The sequence below is a fragment of the Eurypyga helias genome, unplaced genomic scaffold, assembly GCF_000690775.1.
Source record: "Eurypyga helias isolate BGI_N326 unplaced genomic scaffold, ASM69077v1 scaffold36765, whole genome shotgun sequence".
NCBI classification, from domain to species: Eukaryota; Metazoa; Chordata; class Aves; order Eurypygiformes; family Eurypygidae; genus Eurypyga; species Eurypyga helias.
In genome coordinates, this window is record NW_010252738.1 from 1 (window position 1) to 15,901 (window position 15,901).

Below are 15,901 nucleotides of genomic sequence, written 5' to 3' on the forward strand. Positions count from 1 at the left end.
GGAGCCTGGACTTCACGGAGGTGGATCCGCTGGATCCCAGGCTCGCGGAGGAGATCGCGGGAGACGGGCTCGATGCTTTCACCACCCTGTACCAGGCTCTGTCTCCATTTACCGCGGACGACCCTGCGAATGGAGAGGTAAAGCCGGTTACACCGCGCTGCGCGCCCCGCTTAGCGGAGGAGGAGGTCCTGTGCTTCCCTAGGACTCCATCCATCCTCCTTCCAAAACATTCAAAGGCTGCCCAAAACAGTTCTTGTCATCTGTGCCCGAACCTGTTGGAGGGAAGCTGCTCCCACATTTTAAAAGTCTATTTATAATACGTTATATATTTTATATAATATTATGCATGCTAACTGTGTTTACATCTGTATTATATATAGGAGTTTGGTTGCCGTGGCAACTGTTAAAATGTTAATCGTGGCTACTGGGAGCGAGCTATGGTATTGCTTAGCCTCTCGCTATTTCCTCTGTATTTTCCCTCAGAATGTCTGGACCTTCTTCACTGAAAACAGTTTCTCTCCCAACGCTCTCGTGGCTGTGTTGCACCACTTCGTCCAAGCGGGCCAGCACAAAAGAGCTAACGCAGAGCAGAGGGTTCACGCTCTTCGTGCGGCTGGGTTGTACTTCTTACTGCTGGAAATCCCAGGTGGGTGAAGGCATGTGTCTCTCTGCTGCTGGGTAAAACAGCCTTCACGCAAAATCAGGCTTCTCTTGTTTATGAGAATTCCAGACGGGACAAGTGGTGGGGTTTGAGCTGTTGGCTTGATGTGCCGGGGATCCGTGGGGGTTGCTCTCAGCTGTGGTGTGGAGTGCTAAACAGCTGTTACGGGCTGATAGCAGCTTGGTCTCCTGTCATAAAGCACCTCGGTGGTCTCGGTCCCAGCCTGCATCGCCTTCGCTCTGCGACAGAGTTGACAGAGGAGTCTGACTGTACGCAGAGCTGAAATCACGCGTATTCCTCTGGGTTAACGATAATACACAGCGAAGGCAGGAGCTTATTCCAGTTCCTGCGCTGTAACTAGAGACAATTGGACTGTGCAGTGCTTTTGGACAGGTTCATTTGTGAAAATAAAAGTATCTGTTTACAATAACCAGCAGCTGGCGTTTTCTAGCAGGTAGGTTCACCGCAGTATCTTTGGGTATTCACGGGTAATGCGTACTCGAAGGTTTTGCTGATCTTTGTGCTGCATGTTACCAGCTAGAAGGAGTGATCCTACTGGAGAATGTCATCCTGGTGCAGTTTGGCTTTGTTCAAACAAATCCTATTTCCTTCTGCCAAACTCTCTTAGCCTCCCGGAACGTTGCCTTTGTCCTGGCTATCTATTTGGCTGTCAAAGCAAATGGAGAGGTGGCCAGGTGATTTGATGCTCCCCGTGTTTTGCCTGGAAAATGATGGATGTTGTCTTTTCTCGGCAGGCAGCGTAGTTAACCAGCTGTTCCATCAAGTGATGTTTGATAAATGTCTTTACGCCCTGGCAAAATGTTGGCCTCAGGAATCAGATGCGATGAGGAAAAGAAAGAAGACGCATGCTCAGAGCTCTCAGCCCAACGCAAGGAGAAATAGAAAGAAGGGAAAACCGGGCAGGAACAGCAATGTAAGATGTTTTTGTAATCTCTTCAGGTGTACATCTCTATTAATAAGCAAATTCACTTCTAGGTCAGTGTGATACTCTTCCTCTTTATCACCCCTTTTTTAAATTCTTAATCTTTTAATCAGCAGCTCAGCTCTGGTTCTTGATCCTCTACCTATTACTAGGAATTTCAGAGGGCTGATGATTCAACATCAGCTGCAGTTTCCTGGCTGCTGACTAATAGAAAAAATACAGCTTATTTGTCCATGGCATATTGCTAGAAAGCTCAGTAGCAGAGGGAGAAACCAATTTATATCAGCTTCCAGTTAGTATGTGACAAGCTTGCAAATGGCATTTGAGTTTCCTTGCCAACTTCCTGATGGGAAGTTAAGGGCTAAATGCATTGGTTAGCTGCACTCAGCTGCAAGTGATATGTCTGGGGGGTTTAGCAGAACTGAGCACCAGCAGCTGCGAAAACACCGGTGCGGCAGGGTCACGGCAAGCAAGGGAGGGAGATGGTAGGCACAATGGTGGTGAGTCACTCGGGGTGAATCCCCAAGTGTCAGACCAGCATTCAGGTAATTAAGTGCCTTCAGTTCTGATGGGCTTTCTCCTTCAAAACTAGAACAGGTTGTGCTGGAGCTTCTTCCTGTCTGGTTTTTGGTTGTTGGCTGTTTTGTTGGGTTGTTTTGAGGTTTTTTCCCCACTTGTGCGTTAACTAATCTGAATGGAAAGGTTTAGAATTCTGGATGTACAGTTGTGTAGCACCTAGCCTGAGAACTCTGCAGCTCTGAAGTGTTCAAAAGGGATCAGCCAGTGCTGCAGGAGAGGATGGTGCTCTTTCTCTTTTCTACCAACATAGATGGAAGAGATACTGCAAGAGGAGGAGGAGGAGGAGGAAGAGGATTGTGAAAATGTTTACTTTTCAAATGATGATCTTCTTCAAGTTCGCAACTCAGTCTTCCTTCTTCTGAAAAACTTCCTAAGACTTCTATCTACGTTCTCCCTAAAAGGGAAACCTCAATGTGTGCAGAACTGCCTGCAGGTAATACGATTCAGCTTAAGGAACCCTAACACAAACATTTGGTGGGTGCAGAGCACACCGTAGCCACGGGAGTGATGTCAGGCCCTGCCCCTTCATAGACTGGTCCTCTGGTTAGGCTCTCCTCCGTGTAGATCTTGGAGTGGGGTGCGTGCTCCGTGGCTGTCTCTCAGCTTAGCAGTTGCTGGCTCATGGCTGCCGTATGTGGAGGGAAGAGACACGTGGCATTGGCATGGAGGGAGGTGCTGTGGTTCCAAAGTTAGGCTCCAGTGCTCTCTGCTCTGCCCCCCGAGAGCATCCAGGCGGACCTGCACATCTTCCCCTCACGTGGATTGGCTAAGCTTGCCTTTCTTTCCCTTGCAGGTTTTAGTCAAAATGACAAACTTTGAGCCAGCGGTACACGAGTTCAAGTTTTCAGCAGCGATGTGAGCAAATGATTCTTAATGCTTATACGGTGCTTTGAACAAGTAAAGTGCTCGGTGCTTGTGCTTTTGGTGTTACCCTGTTTATACAGAAACAAAAGTGGTGATTTCTTTCCCTGGAGATAATTAGAATGCGTTCCACCTAGCTAACAGTAAACAACTTTTTTCCAGTCAGTGAGCACCTTTAGTTGTAATAGTTGTTGTAAATGTTTCCCTGATGAGAGATGAAGACATCCCTTTGCCTTCTTTTGCTTAGGAATGTTAACGAAGCCAAGTGCATTCCTGAGCTGGCCTATCACGGACTGCGATTACTGTGTTCCCCTCTACATGGTACGGAAGATAAGGTAAAAGTTGGTGAAATCTTTAAATCCTCCCGACGAGAAAAAGCAGTAGTTGTGTCTTTCCTTCTCCACGTGTCATTTTTGCTTGCATTTTTTCACTTTTTACATCAGTTTTACCTTTTGTGCCTGTGTTAGCTGGGTCAGAGGCAAGATGCTTTCTTCCACCCTTATCTCCTTCGACTTACACGATGATGCATTTCGTGACCATTGAATTCTGTGCTCTGGCAAATGAATTGGCAACAGCGAAAGACCTACAGTGGTGTTAGATCTCTGGATCTTAAAGAGAATTCCAGGTTACCGCGTTTGTTTCCTGCTAGGTGGAGCTCCAGCACCGCTTGGTAGCGTGAGGTGGGGTTGGGTTGTGCAGCAGCAAAGCATGCTGGGGAAGCGTTATGCGCAGAGGATGATAAGCAGGGCTGATTCTTATTCAGAGAATAGTCTGCCACCACAGAATATCCAGTCCTGCCAGAAATGCGTCTGCTGCTTTACATTTTTATTCTGTTAAAATTGTCAAGCACATTGTGTCATCCCCCACTTACCTGTGTGCTGCTCCTGTGGATGTTGGTTTGATCTTTGTGTGGGACTCTGCTGCTGTGATTGCCAGTCTCTGTAAGCCCACCTGAGCTGGTTCTGAGCCAACAAGCCAGGGTATTAGCAGTCATCCAGTCAGGAAATCTTGGAGTTTAGTACACGTGAGCCTGGCATACACCTGAGTGTCTGCCCAGCTTTTCTGCCCCAGACCTGTGAGTTTCAACCTCCTTGGTTTCTTGGTGCAGCACAAGCTTTTCAGAATTGTTGACGTTTGTGATATTGTCGAGCTGTAGTAGCTCCCCTCCTCAGGCCTGCCTCATCTTCCCTGCCTCTCCTTGGCCACTCAGCAAATGTGAGGATAATGAGGCATGCTGGGATCCCAAAAGCGTGGTAGGGAACTCCAAAGGTTCAAGTGCACGTGGTGGTAAAAACATGCATGTAGTCTAAGATGTCTTCTGTGCAAAACCTAATGAATTTCCTCAAATTCCAAATGCTTCTGGTGAATTGAAGTCTGTTGCTTTGAAGGGGATCTGTTGATGTTGTCAGGAAGCCCTTTGTAGGCCTCACTGGACTGGTGTGGGAATGTGACAGCCTGGAAAGATGTTGTGTGTGCTAAAAACCAGGTCCTCTTGCAATTATTCTGCCAGGAGTCCTATTTTGACAGGTGCTGTTACTTACATCTAAGTTTGTTTGTTTCAGAATTACGTGATAAACCTGGTCAGAGTGTTTATCCCTGGCCCTGCTGAAACGAACCTGAAAATACCCTTTTTCTTTCCAGATTCTTCGTTGTGTCTTCCAGCGGATCCTCAGCGTCATTCTGATGCTGGAAGGCGGTGCGGGTTCCAGGCGCGCAGTCCTTCCGATCACAGCGGCGGTGATCGGTGCCAGGAATCAGGCGATAAAATTCATCAGGTGAAGTACAGGGACCTTGGCACTTCCCTTCCCGGGTGTGCCCGCTCTTTCTTCTGGCATGCCTCTGCTTTCCTGTTCAGTTGATGAAGGGATGAGACAGGCTGGCACTGACTTGGAAGTTGTTTGTGCAAATGAGGTTTAATTAAAATGGGAATTAATGGGAATTTACTGAACTCGCTGGCGGAGGGGGAAGAAGATGCTGTTTGACAGAGAAGTGGCAGGGACCTACCTTCTGTATTTTGCTTTTTGCCAGGTTTTCAGGCCCTATGCTTTACTACAAAGTGTTGTAAAGAAGAGAAAAGATGAATAGAGAGTTCATTTCTCCTTAGTCCTTTGCTTTCTCCTGCTTAAAGGTATATTTGGCCCGTGTTTGTTTTTCCCCTTGTGTGGGGATCCATGTGGTTGCAAAGCGTAGCTTGTGCAGAGATTCCCAGACAACACGTAGTAAGTAGATTGAGAATAACGCAGCTTTTCACGTTGTCCTTCTGCTTGTAGAAAGGTATTGGAAGAATTACTTTGTGCAATTAAGCCAGGTTAAAGTAGAAAGTAAGTAGGTCTGCTCTCCGAGTCTCTCCCGGTGCTCGTGATTGCAGGACGCACACCTTTCCTGACTTGAAATGCGTTCCAGAAAGGATGTCCTTGACTTGATTTCTGCTCTGCTATAAACCCAGCCCTATTAAAATCTCCTTGTTTCTTCGTGCAGTTCTGTGGTAGATGAGCTGAAAGAAGCTGTCTTTCCTGTTCTTCGAATACTACTGCAACATATCTGTACCGAGGTATGCGAAGCTTTGCTGCGTCTTGAGCTGAAGAATTCCGTGTGGATACATTGCAGTATCTAATAGTTGGGGAATCCGATTTCGCAATGTTTTGTAAGAAATTAAAAGATTTTCATTGTTTGCAGGTTTCTTGACAGCCCGATAGTGGGTTTTTTTTCCCATTTGCAATTGATTTTGTACCCTACTTGTGACCTTTCCAAAACGTGGAGTTGGTTTTACCCCTGTTTTGGTAGAGGAAAATGAGGGTTATGCGAGTTCTTTGCCTAGCTGACTGTCTGAAGGCTGCCGTGTAGAAATACCTCCTCTGGGTTTAATCCAAGCTCCGCCTTGCCTGTGAGCAATTGGCTGTGTGGTTGTGAGCGAGTGCTGAAGGTGTGACCAAGGCAGCTGTGACCGTTCTCCCAGTCCGTGAATGTAACCCGTATCACCTCATTAAATAAAAAAATGCTTAAGCCTTGAAATACCATTCTGGCTTCTAGAGCAGAGCATCCAAGTATGATACCATGGAATTGCCCTTGTTTTTCAGGTCCCGGATAAGAGTGATTATCGCACGTACGCCGCGCAGGCCTTGGTGAATCTGCTGAGTAAACTCCCTTGTACAGAGTTTGCCGACTTCCTCGCTTGGCTTTACAAGTACTCATGCAACACTAAAGTAAGGACATCTCCTCCATGCTCCAGGGCTGGGATACAGCAGTATTTTGAAGTGTTCAGTATCAGTACTGGCTGGCATTGCTGTTACCTAAAACGGAGCAGACGCTGCCTGTGTCTTCGCTCACGCTAACGGAGCGCCTTACGTGCTTTTTCTTCCGAACAGATTGCCTACAGGGTGTTTGCTCTTGACGTGGCCTTAGCTTTGTTGGATGTGCCCGAGAGGAACTTGGACAGCTCCTTGTCCCTGGATCATCAGAAGTTTCTAAAGCATAAGTTTTTAGTCCAGGTCATGGTGTTTGGCCGGTGTTGGGACAAAGCACCCGTGGTGCGTAGCAAAGCTTTAAGCAGCTTTGCCCACTGTCTGGAAATGAAAGCTGCCGCTACCTCGGAGATTATACAAAGCTGTACGTATTTTGGGTAAATTAGGTAGCAATAATATTTCTTGAACTTTCTGACAGGGAGATAGAAGAACTAATCAGGAACTTAAAAATCTGCACTGAGCATCCTTGTGTATTGTGTCATAACGAGACGTTGTAGATGAGTCTCATTAATCACGAAGCCTTATATTTGGAAGGGATTTATTCTCATATATCAGTTCTAAATAGACTCCCCCATGAGATACCTTTCAAGGATATTTACAGGTGACTGAAATTGCTCATTGAAAACCACGAGGAGAAAAAAAAAAAGGTGATTCTTGCCTGACAGTTGATTAAATCTTGAGTTGGCTTTTGCTTCTGCTACGTTGTTCTGTTCGTGATTGGCATTCTGAACTCCCTCAGGTGTGGTAAAGGCCAGATGGCGCAATTCAGATGTGTGCACGTAGCATCCTACGGTTAGATTACTTGCCTAAAAAAATTGCCAATGACAGACTATCCGGAATGAAAATACTTCATTTAATCTCTTTTTCTATTTCTTTTTGGCAGCCTCCGATCATAACGTCTTGGGAGCAAGCACAAACAGTACAAGTTTGATAGTCAGTGCAGAAGGTATAGAGTCATTCCTTCCTAGTAAGTCTCCAGCTTTTCTTGGCATGCCATTTCCTAAAAATACGCCTCTCTGTAAACCTAGGGCATGCCTGAGGCGCTCTGTTTAACAGTGTTTAACAATCTTTAACAATCTTGCTGGGTGAACGTACGCCTTTTCTTGTTTTTAACCATTTTAACTTCCCTTTCAGCTGTGTCCAGCTGTTCACTCAAGACCTTCCCAACTTTCAGGACTATTGAGTTGACCAACAGCAGCAACGCTGGTGTGCTTGACGGTACGTCGAAATACTGCTGGCCCTCTCGGATAATTTTTCAAACCCATAATTGAAATTAGGCTTTCTGAAGTTGTATTCATTGTCCATTTTTCAAAGAAAGTGCAGAGAGCTTTCTGTAGAGCTGTTAAAAAATGCTTAAGGGTGATGAAGGAGGTGGAAGTGCCAGACATAAAGGAATATTCTTTCCATTCGAGTCTGAAAAATACGTTTAATCTCGAAATACTGACGTTCGTTCGTACTAACGTGGTGGTGACACTTGTTAAGAAGCAGGTGACTTGTTCTTTCCAAAAAGGATGGTAACTGACGTGGGATATAATACCTGTAACTCCATAAATTCAAGGGTAATTAAATCTCTGCTCCAGCGTATGAAACTCGTACGTTTTTCCTGCATGAAACACGGCACCTTTGCCTAGCGCTGTTTTGTAAGGCAGGGTTGGCTTCTCTGCGCTCTCAGGTGTTGGCTGGAGTTGAAAGCAAGGCCTGAGGTTGAATGGTCTGATGCAGGACGGCAAGGAGCTAGGTCGAATTTGTTGGTAGCGTGAAATCAGCCTGTAAGTTGGCTTTTGTGGCCACCGTGTTCCTCCTTTGAATCTCTTCCTTTCTTTTCCGTGTGAAAGCATTTCTTCCTTACCTTTAGGCCTCTGCCAGTATCTTTGCTCTCAGTTCTGGCAGTTCACCTGCTGACACTTCGCTACTTGGTTTGCATCCTGCGGTTCTGTCTTTGTTCCGCGTCTCACGCCGCTCTTCACATGGGATCTCTCTCCCTATCTCCATCAGCCAGGCTCCCATCTTCTCCGCTGAAAGCTTGCTTTTAAGCATTTTGCTGATAAATTCCGTTCATCTGCTCTCTCAGAAACATCCTCCGGGCCACTTGAGGTGTTGTGTATTCCCTGTCTCGTTGCAGGCTCCTTGTGGCAGAGGATGCCTGGGTTTGTATCCGATACGCAGCCGGGCAGATGCTTGGCACTTGGCAAAGCAAATTATCAACAGGATTGGATGAAAAGGAGTGTCTGGAGCTCAAGAGGATAGCTGCAATACGGGGCTCTCCGAGGCAGTCAGGGAGCATTAGCAAAGCTGTCTGGCCCACATGTTTGGCTTACGCTTCTGCTAATTTTGCCCTTCTATGAAGTCCAAACAGCTCGTATTTTAGAAGCAAAATAAATCTTAGCTGTGGATAGTCAGAACAAATGCACAAGGGCAGAGATAAGGGCAGGGATAATCTGCGGGGCGAAGTATGCACTGCAGAATTACTGCTGCCCAACAGTGGTAATTTGTTTTCTTTCCCCTCTGGCTTAAACCTCGTTCTCAATTATTTTGGGTGTTTTTTATTGTGCTTTATCTAGTCCTCCTCTCTTGCCCTCTGTCTCAGGCAGCAAATAGTTGCTCAGTTGAGTTCAGTGCCGTGTTCCTCCTGCACAGCGTTGGGTGTGTTTGTGCTGCTGAACGGCAGCGTGGGTAATTTATTTTTACCACGGTTTTGGATAGGAAAAGAAGTCATGGCCATGCTGAGACTGAGAGCCGGAGATGAGAAAACCAACGTAAGGAAATCTGCTCTCCAGGTACGGTGCTTTTCGCACGCTCGCCTGTTCTCAGCGCTTACCCAGAATGCCGTTAAAATGAAGAATTAGACCGTGGTGCTGTACCGAACTGTAGGTAACTTTACCCACCTGTAGCTTCCCGCTCCTCCTGCGGAGTGCCTGCAGGCCTTCAAAAGGTCTTGCTCGCTAATTCCCGGGAAGTAAATAATGCAAGTGTGATGATGGAAAATTTCTCTAGTACTCTTGCTGGCATTCTCTTATTCCGTCATTTGGAAAGAGAGGCTCTTCTCAAATGTCAATAGGCATTTCAATTAAGACACTTCCTTATAAACTGAAGCATATTAGCTGCTTAGTTTGTTTTGACCTTGTTAACAAAGAGATCAGGTTATATCCAGCCTCTTTTTGAGGGATGCGTTGCTTTGCTTATGGCTTGTTTTTTTTTTTAATGAAGTCATTAGCTTTAAAGAGATACGCTTCAGCGATGATTTCGTTGTTTTTTAAAAACTGTAGGCGCCTGCTGTTGACTGCCTTCCTCTGCTAGTTCTCTTCACTCCAGCTCCTCAGGTCACACACTGCTTTGAGCTTCTCAAGGCCTTAAAATTGATATGTTTTGATGCTTTTTGATTTTAAAAAAATTGTAAAAAGCCCCCTCTTCCTAATTACCAGGTAAAAAATAGTTTATCCAAGAGACACGTTATTTTCAAGGGGAAATTGTGATGTTTGCTCTATCCAAACGCTGTTAGAAAATCTGAACGTCTGAAAAGATGTTTTCTCCTTCATCCTACATCCCCAGGTGTGCCCAGTACTCATGAAGGGCTAATGGGATGTTTCCCTCTTGGTGAGATGGGTTCATCGCTGGTTACGGTTGGGAGGGAGCAGGTCATGGTTTAGATTCGCTACCCAACGCGCGTGGCCTGTATTCCCGACAAAGCGGTGCCGGTATTTGACTTCCAGGTTCTTTTGAACATCCTGAAGCACAAGCTGATCCCTTGTACTGCAGAAGATTTGTCTGCTCTTCAAGACCGTTGCCGGGACCCGGCTGTTTCTGTGCGGAAGCAGGCCTTGCAGTCTATAACGGAGCTCCTTGTGGTGAGGAAAACATCCCGTGATTCTTGTGCAGACCTGAGATGAGCCATCTGTGGGTTAAAAGGAGGAAACGGACAAGTCAGTTGTTCATTCAGTGCATTTCATTTTATGACGTGTTTTTTTTTTTTTTTTTTATACTACCTTTTGACTTGGAAGTCATGACTCATCCTTATACATACTTGTGATTTATGTAGGATGCTTCCAACTGTTGGAAACATTTATTTTTCCTGGCTGTTGATTTATGTGTCATGGAGAAAATGTTTATGTTGCTGGCCTTCTCAAGTTTAAAAAAAAAAAAAAACCTGAATCAGTTTCCTAAGATGTAATGTGTAGATGATAGCACTGCAATATTTTTCCTCCTTTTCTATTTATTCGCAAAGGGTTAGTAACTTAAGCTTGGAGCATAGGGTTTATATTAAGCAAAGCTCTCTTTTTTTAGCATTAAATCATCTGCTGTACAGCTTTATGGCGATACTGTTACAATTATTTATAGGGTTTCAAAACAAAAGCATTACAGTACTTTAGCAGAAGCATCAGGTTGCTCGATCATAGATATGATCAAATACCTCCTGGCGTCAAGGAGATAGATACACGCTGCCACGTTGCAGTGCTAGCTGAGCAATATGCTGGGGCTTATTGAAACTTATTTTCAAAGTTAGTAGCTGAATCTGGAGGTTACTGAGCCTTTGCTGACCTTCCCCGTGCATCTAGGATGCTGTAGCGATTTGAAAATGTTCCTAATACGACGTGTGTTTCTCTCAGTCTCAGCACAACAACGTTCTAGTGCAGAAGGCCTGGTTAAATGGAGTGGTGCCTGTTGTGATGGACGCTGAGAGTTCTGTCCAAGAAAAGGCCTTGGATTGCCTCGATCAGCTCTTGTTACAACATATAAAGCATTACAGTAAATACAGGAGCGGAGACGGAAATCAGGCTCTAGTGTGGGATCTCCTTACCCTCTTGACTTCAGAAAGCCAGGAGCTGAAGTAAGTGCGTTCTTCCCTTCGTCGTGGGCTCTGATGGCTTTTTCCTAACAGCCTGTTGTCCGGTGTGTCGGGTGTTTTTACTGCCTTTACTACGTTAGCGTTTAGGGGCAAAATCCAGAATTTGTTTTACTTTTAATCCAGTTAGAACACTCAGCTTTCAACTTTGAAAGAGCGTAAGTGCGTGTTACTGCTGGAGATGGAACCTATTGCGTTGCAAGGTGCTCGCGTTGCTCTGCCAGTTCCTGGGACAGGGGAGCTGCCAAGCACGGACAAGCTGGCAGTTGGCATTCCTTTGTGTCAAGTGTTTCTCCCTTGCTGCTTTTCTTATCTCTGCTGTCTCCCTGGACTCGGGTGTTCACGCACAGGAGTGTTGCATGCTGTTCTTGATGCGGTAATAGCAGCATGAATATTTGAGTCAAATGGAGGTGTTCTGCTGGCAGAAGGAAGAGAGGATATATCAAGGAGAACGTTGCCTTTTATTAATTCTGATGTACAATATGTCGCTTGTCTTACGACACCCAGAATTATTCTGCCTTTTGCAGAATTCTGTGGGAAGAGGCAGAAGAAATGGGATGACACACAGTATGACAAGGACACAACATTGATTAAAGACAGCTGTATGTTTATTAGTCAACAGGGCATAATAGCTCAGAAATAGAATATGAGGTACTGGTGGTGCTGCCTTGCCAATCTCTGAAACTGTCGATGTTCTAATTTGGGCTGTGTTATAACATAGTTTGCAGATTCATGGCACCTTGTTCTTCATGACCTTAGTCTACCCTGCAGCTTGATAAATCTCAGAACTCTCAACGTGAAGTAGGTAACCAGGATTAAATAGAAAAATGAGCAAGTTACGGTGCCTTAGCATTACTGCATCCTGTCCCAGTATGGGTGTTCAATAGCAGCTACTCGAACGTCTTTGTTACAGGTCACTGAAATTCTGTTTTCTTGATTATTCGTGGTATCAGTTGGACCTTCTGTCTTACTGATGCGCCGCACTACGCCCACGCCTGTGTGCCAGGTCTGTAGTCAGGATTGCGAACGGCAAGACTGAAAATATCACTAATAAAATGCCTGGTGGAAATCCTGATGGCTTCTGCACAGTGGGAATGCCAAGCGATAGCGGCTTGGTTGTGTTGCCCAGTGTATCCTGGACAGGGATGTTGGCTTTCACTGCCAATGTCAGACCAAATGTTTTGTTTACTCCTTTTCTTTTCTTTCTTCCTTGTAGCCGTTACTTGAACAAAGCTTTCCACTTGTGGTCCAGACAGAATAAGTTCACCTCCACTTTCATCAGTAATGTCATGTCTCACGTGGATACGGAGCATGCGGCACCGGCTTGGCTGCTGCTTGCTAAGGTGGCGGGTTCCTCACCCAAGCTGGATTATTCCAAGGTCATCGAATCCTGGAACAATGCCAGCAGGTACCTGTGTGCTTTGAACTCTGTTCTGCAGGAAAGAGATGGGCTGAAGAGGAGGAACAAAGCGAGCGAGCGCTTTCTGTCCTCCCTCAGGCAGAACACTGTTCAGCTGTCTGGGTCACAGTTTGTTCAGGCAGGGGGTTCTGCAGCGAGGAGGCAAGTAATGGCCTGCAGATCCGTGCGGTAACCAACTCTTACCTTAAGTTTTTTGAGTTTCCATTTGGTTTGACAGGTCTGCCTTAATAACGGGTATCCCAGAGGAAAGGATTTTTCTCCTGTGATTTGGTGTTGCTCCTTAGCGTTAATGTTAGTTTGTCTGCTCTACCCTTCAGGCGGCAGAACATGAGCGCGGCTACGACAGGACATATCCTGTGTGTCATCAGGCACGTTGCAAAGCACCTCCCGAAAAGCACCTGCGAGAGGCTGATTGGTGAGTAGCCCTGAGACCCTGCAGAGGGGAAGGCAGGGTTCCCGCCTCCCACCTTAGCTGTTACTCCTCCTCCACGAGCAGTTGATGCACTTCGAAAATGCTTGTTTTATGCGTGTGATCTCCTTTTCAGATGACATCAAGTGCTGGTTGAGGGAGTCTCAGTGTCCGTTGGAGGTGATTAGCCCAGCAATAGAAGCTCTGCAGAAGCTCTGCCATGCCGATGTGCCGGAGGAGGCACAGGTCTGACTTAAAATACATCTTTTCAAAGCGCTTCTTTCACACTTAGGAGGGCTCTGTCTTGAAGGCAGCTTCTGCCTCCAGTCTACTGGTCGGTTGCTTCACTAAACAAAGAGGATCTGTCTGTTCTGCTCAGCCCTCTTTGCTGCAGTTGTGCTGGAGACCATCCTGTAGCTAAGGATGGACTTGTAAGAAGTCTCCTTTCTTTGGAAAGTTGGTTTTTTGTTTTTCCCCACCTGAAATACCTTGCATTTACCTTCTATCAAAGTTTACAGAATTCCTAAAGGAGACATGTCACTGTGCCTTTATGGAATCAGCTATTTCTCAGGCTTGGTCTGGTTCGAAGTTCTAGGTGAATACAAGAAGCTGTGATTATTCTACATCACAGCTGTTGTAGATACACGTATTTTCCAAACCTCTTTCTTGGGACCAAACAGGGAGTTAATAGCACATCATTTGGACATTTTTCTAATCCTGTTTGTTTTATGCCAAAGCTTTATTCCCTTTCTGTAACGAGAAGGTGGGCTCTTTTGCTGATAAAATACAAATCTCAGCCTGAGCACGGTCACAAAGAAGCTGAAACAGACGCAGGGCGCTCTCGCTCATGATTTCTCGTTGTGTACGTGCTGTATTTCTCTCTCAGTATTGATGACAGCTAGCTTACGATGGGCATTCCACTGAAGTTTAGTAAGCAGTACACAAAACTGCACACTCTCTGCTTCAGGAGCCAGGGTGGATTGATGGTGTCCCTCTTTTTAAATGGGCAGTCGGAAAATCCCCCTGTGTAGGTGGCGTTGTCACAGTATGTTGGCTTACAGCCAAATGCAGATGTCCCTGTACATTGGTCACTTCAGCAGTTCCAACAGCTTAGCTGCCATACATAGATGGATCCGGTTTCTTATGTCACCAGTTTTAGGTGGCAGAAGAAGAGAAATGATGCTTTTTTTTCATCACAATCTGGTACACGTAGTTTGGCTTTTTTTTTTTCCCTTCCGCCCCTTGGAATTCACATTGTATTTTGATCTGAATGGAATTGTGTTTTCCACACAATTTAGAAATCCATGCGGACAACGTCAAATGTGTTGGATATACATGGAACAGTCACCTAAATCCTTGTTGTTTTCATCTGAGTGATTGCTATAATGAAGTAAACTTAGGCCTGTGGATCATTAAAAGCCACATTCTCCAAGGTGTTTTGACATCCTCAGGTGTGCAGGAAGAATTTTAAAGCTCTAAGGCACTGGCCGGTTTGATTTCAGTAGGACCGAGATTATTAAAAGCATGAAAGGACTTTCAGGTTAGGGATTCGTGTGTGGACAGATATTTTATAGCTACATTTTGTTTAATTAATAGATTGCCAAATTAATTTTGTTTTATTATGGAACAGAAGCTGCTCAACCAGGTGTGTGGAGATTTAGTATCCGCCTGTGAAAGCTATATTTCAAATATAGTCCTCAAAGAGGATGGAGCAGAGCAGATGCAAGAAGATCTTCTGGTAAGTCTGGATCCCCTTCACAGGCTGGTCCAAAGATGCAGTTCTGCCTGAAATTGGTGTTCCCTAAAGTTCACGCCAAGGACCCTTGACGTAGAAGAGTACCGACGAGCTCACCTCCTGTGTAAGCTCGTAACGAAATCCGGGCTTTATGGGCCTGGGAGCATACACAGCTTTATACATCAGCAGTTGCTTTATGATACCCCGTGTATCTTTAATAGAATAACATGGTTTTACTTTGCTTTTCCACTCATACCTCCTAGATGGGCTGTTTGTGAAACATGTAGAGTGCTTTGAGGCGTATTTTGATATTATTAGTAGGTGGAGGGGGGGTTGTAGCGTATTAGAGACGCAATTTCTGTTTCAAAGCTTCACCTTCTGTTCTCTAGTCACCACCTTCTTGAGGGAGTTTCAAGCTGGTTCTGGAGTACCATACCGGCTCCCGCTGACGTGATTTGCAGCTCAGCCGTTGCCTTCTGACTGCGGTGCTGCTTTTTCTCCGTAGGTGAGACAGCTCTTCATCTTGGGTGAGGCTGCACAGCTCTGCCCAGCCAAAGTGGAGAAACGCATCTTTCTTTTGGTTCAGTCCATTCTGGCTTCTTCTGTCAACGAGGACCAATGTGAGGCTCTCTCCGTACCGCCTTTAATTTTGTATTTACAGACAACACTGTTTACCAAAAAAGCATGTTGTCATCCCCAACCTGTTATTTTCTAGTGTATAGTTCTCCAGATGGTGAGGAAATTCCAGCTTCCCAGCCCCTGTCCCAGTTCAGAGGATCAGCCATGCCTCCACTGGTCAGAGCTCATGCAGTCATTACTCTGGGTAAGTGCCACCCTACAGCAATGCCCTCCTGTATCCAGCTCCTGCCCTTCCTGGTTCGAGTCCTGCCCGAAAGTTGGAACGGATAGCCGCTGTGCTCCATGTTTGCATTGCCCGTAGCTTTGAGCAGTGCAAATATCCATGGTGACAAGTTGCACAAACCATAAAAACCCTGCCATCTATGCGACTGCTTCTCGAGTGATCGATAATTAGCAGCTCTCTTCAGAGCTGTGTGTCCTTGAGTCGGTTGCTGTTTGGCTCAAGGATTATCTTACATGTAGTAAGGGGCTCGGTGGATGAAGAGAACTCGGTGCCTTTGCAGCGTAGAGCAGAACGGCTGCACGCAGTTACTCGTTCTCCTCCGCCGGAACCAAGAGCTGCCGGGGGGGAA

At 45.8% G+C, this 15,901-nt stretch overlaps 1 protein-coding gene across 1 annotated transcript in view; it reads left to right on the forward strand.

Annotated features, from left to right (window-relative positions):
* Nucleotides 1-3: 3 nt before the first annotated feature.
* The window catches only part of NCAPD3 (non-SMC condensin II complex, subunit D3), a gene marked incomplete at its 5' end in the record, with an annotated part of 25,512 nt that continues 9,614 nt past the window's right edge, over nt 4-15,901 (forward strand). The window contains 21 exon segments of the mRNA XM_010152466.1: nt 4-137; nt 484-646; nt 1,417-1,595; nt 2,434-2,616; nt 2,977-3,038; nt 3,292-3,379; nt 4,686-4,819; nt 5,523-5,595; nt 6,122-6,247; nt 6,410-6,650; nt 7,170-7,232; nt 7,421-7,504; nt 8,990-9,063; nt 9,997-10,131; nt 10,891-11,111; nt 12,343-12,534; nt 12,864-12,961; nt 13,092-13,201; nt 14,586-14,693; nt 15,196-15,310; nt 15,406-15,513. Coding sequence (XP_010150768.1) covers nt 4-137; nt 484-646; nt 1,417-1,595; nt 2,434-2,616; nt 2,977-3,038; nt 3,292-3,379; nt 4,686-4,819; nt 5,523-5,595; nt 6,122-6,247; nt 6,410-6,650; nt 7,170-7,232; nt 7,421-7,504; nt 8,990-9,063; nt 9,997-10,131; nt 10,891-11,111; nt 12,343-12,534; nt 12,864-12,961; nt 13,092-13,201; nt 14,586-14,693; nt 15,196-15,310; nt 15,406-15,513 — 2,691 coding nt within the window.